This window comes from Danio rerio, chromosome 25 (assembly GCF_049306965.1).
Source record: "Danio rerio strain Tuebingen ecotype United States chromosome 25, GRCz12tu, whole genome shotgun sequence".
Taxonomy (NCBI): domain Eukaryota; kingdom Metazoa; phylum Chordata; class Actinopteri; order Cypriniformes; family Danionidae; genus Danio; species Danio rerio.
In genome coordinates this window covers 737501-740000 of record NC_133200.1, presented here as the reverse complement: position 1 = coordinate 740000, position 2500 = coordinate 737501, and the positions used below count along the sequence as shown (strand labels likewise).

The 2500-nt window shown below is 35.9% G+C and overlaps 2 protein-coding genes across 4 annotated transcripts in view; one reads left to right on the top strand and one right to left on the bottom strand.

Moving 5' to 3' along the window:
- irak4 (interleukin-1 receptor-associated kinase 4) overlaps positions 1–2500 on the bottom strand; it is a 24205-nt gene that overhangs the window by 6375 nt on the left and 15330 nt on the right. The gene's annotated exons all lie outside the window — the stretch shown is intronic.
- The window catches only part of twf1a (twinfilin actin-binding protein 1a), a 606573-nt gene that overhangs the window by 598710 nt on the left and 5363 nt on the right, over positions 1–2500 (top strand). For both annotated transcript variants that reach the window (XM_073941797.1, NM_199725.1), the window contains 1 exon segment: positions 73–198. In XM_073941797.1, the coding sequence (XP_073797898.1) occupies positions 73–198 (126 nt within the window).

Genomic DNA, 2500 nt, shown 5'->3' with positions numbered 1-2500 from the left:
AAGTGCATATGTAATATATGAAAATGCTTTGTGAATACATGCATGCAGATAAATGTGTGTGCGTATACGCAGGTGAACACAGACATCCATGTGAACACTACTAAGCAGACTCTTCAGGGTGTTGCGTTTCCCCTGGACGGCGAGGCGATGAACGCTTTACAGAAGTTTAAGGACAAGAAGCTCAGCTACGTGCAGCTGGTGAGACACACACACACACACACACACACACACACACACACACACACACACACACACACACACACACACACACACACACACAATTCTGTACTAAACTCAGCTCTAGGTCTGTCACAGTAATCAGTATATGGATTATCACACAACACATGGACATGAACTCATTCATTTGTGATGCAGTATATAACGCATATCCATAAACACCAATTCTAGCAACACTTAGCTGATTGTGCAGCATCTCTACGCCTATTGGAGGTGTTGGCATCAGTATGGTTAATAAAACACTGTAGTATTTACTGTAAATTACTATTGTCAGGCCCGTAGCCAGCCTGGTGTAAGGGGTGGTTCTTTTTTCTCAAAAAGTGGACTTTTTTGCAATTATACGCCTCGGTTTCTATTTAACTGAGCTTTCAATACTGCATTTTAGCGACATTTTAAGCAGTACTTTATTTTGCTGGATTCGCTAGTCAGACGTCATCATAACCACACTTTTTGATGTACTAAAATATTTCTTAAAAATTAGCAATAAAGAAAAATTTAAACAAGACTAATTTTTAAAATACAAATTTCTGACATCATATATCATTAGGAAAAAACAGCAATCTGTTAAATTTTTAAAGTTAAAAAACTGTAACCTACTGTACTGTCATTTATTAGACAAAAAACAAACTGGCCAGGACATTCAACTGTCCTCAGTCAAATTTTCACCATTTCAATAATAATAATATTCAAATAATAATAATAATACAGTAATAATGAATTTTTCTAGCCTTTTTGGTAAAAAAAAGTACATTTGAAAATTGCTGGACATCAACAATAGCCAAAATAGATTCAAATTAATTTAATATGGTCCGCTTCTGGTGCTTCACACCTTTTTATTGCTCTTTTATTTCAGAAATAAGGTCCAAGATTTAGATTGAAAGTTACCTGTAAAATGTTTTCTTTGTTTAAAAACTGTTTGGTCTTTTTGATGGATTATTTTCATTATTTATGATTTCATTAATTAGCATAAAATTAGATAATATATGGGACAAATACTGGACCTTTGCAATTGAGGGGTGGGTCTTCCGAACAACCCGACCCATCTCCAGTTTACTTAGAACCTCATGGATAGAGGCAGATTTTTCTGTTAGGAAATAACTTCCTTACCTTGTTTGGCAGTCTTTTTGAACATATGTTCAATATTTTTCGATAATGCCTGCCTTTTTTGCCTTCTTGCTCTTTTCGACCCACAGCTCAGTATGGATGTCGCATCATAAATTCAAATGTGACCACTCAGTGGGTTATGTCATGTGATCGCGTCACATTGAGGCTCTATGGGATTCGAAATACTGGCCAGAGTTATTTTAACATACACTTTATTACAATATATATTGAATATAAATATATTATATTAATTATATATTAAATATTATTAAATTACATAAAATAATTAAAAGGACAAAATCTGGACCTTTTAGCCGTGGGGAACCCCCCCCCCCTGGCTACGGGCATAATAGTATATACTCATGTGGGTGTCTGATGACTGACTATAGATCTGGCAGCAGATATCACAGCCTCTGTTACTCTTTACCTTGCACTTTTGTGTTAACATGTGTTGTTATTTATTCAGGATATGCGCTTTCCCATTCTGACTCTGATGAATGATTATTAAAGCATTAAAATGACTATAATTAAATGAAATATTCTTAAGAATAAAATATTGTGTGTTGTTTGGAAGAGTGCACTTGCATTGTGATGATATTACATTGTCATTCTGGCATAATGAGTGCCTTAGAATGACAATAATATCACTTATTTTGGTGCAATATATCACACAACAAACATTAGATATCAAGACAGGCCTGCTCAGCTCTGTTTGTTGACATTATTCTGCTATGCATTAGTGCTAGAAATGACTAGGAATTAGAGATGCGCGGATGGGCTATTATTTCATCCGCAACCGCATGACAAAATTCATCATCCGTCCGCCATCCATCCGCAGTAACATTTTTGATCAATTTTTAAAACCGCACCCGCCCGCCATCTGCTGATTGGGCTCTTTATTTGAATGGCTTATTCCTTTTTTTTATTAAATGAATGTTTCTTTATTGATCATTATAGAATAGAGAATGACTTTAATGTAGACATGCAGTTAATCCAAACGTGCAAGTCATTAATTGACGACGCTTTGAAGTGACGCTAAAGATACGAGGACGTGTCTTTTCACTTGATTCGATTCCTCGGTCCTTCAGTCTTTTCCTTGCGTCTTTCCCTCGTAACGTTATCCCGGTGGGGTGGAAACACGAGGAAAGAAAGCAAGGAA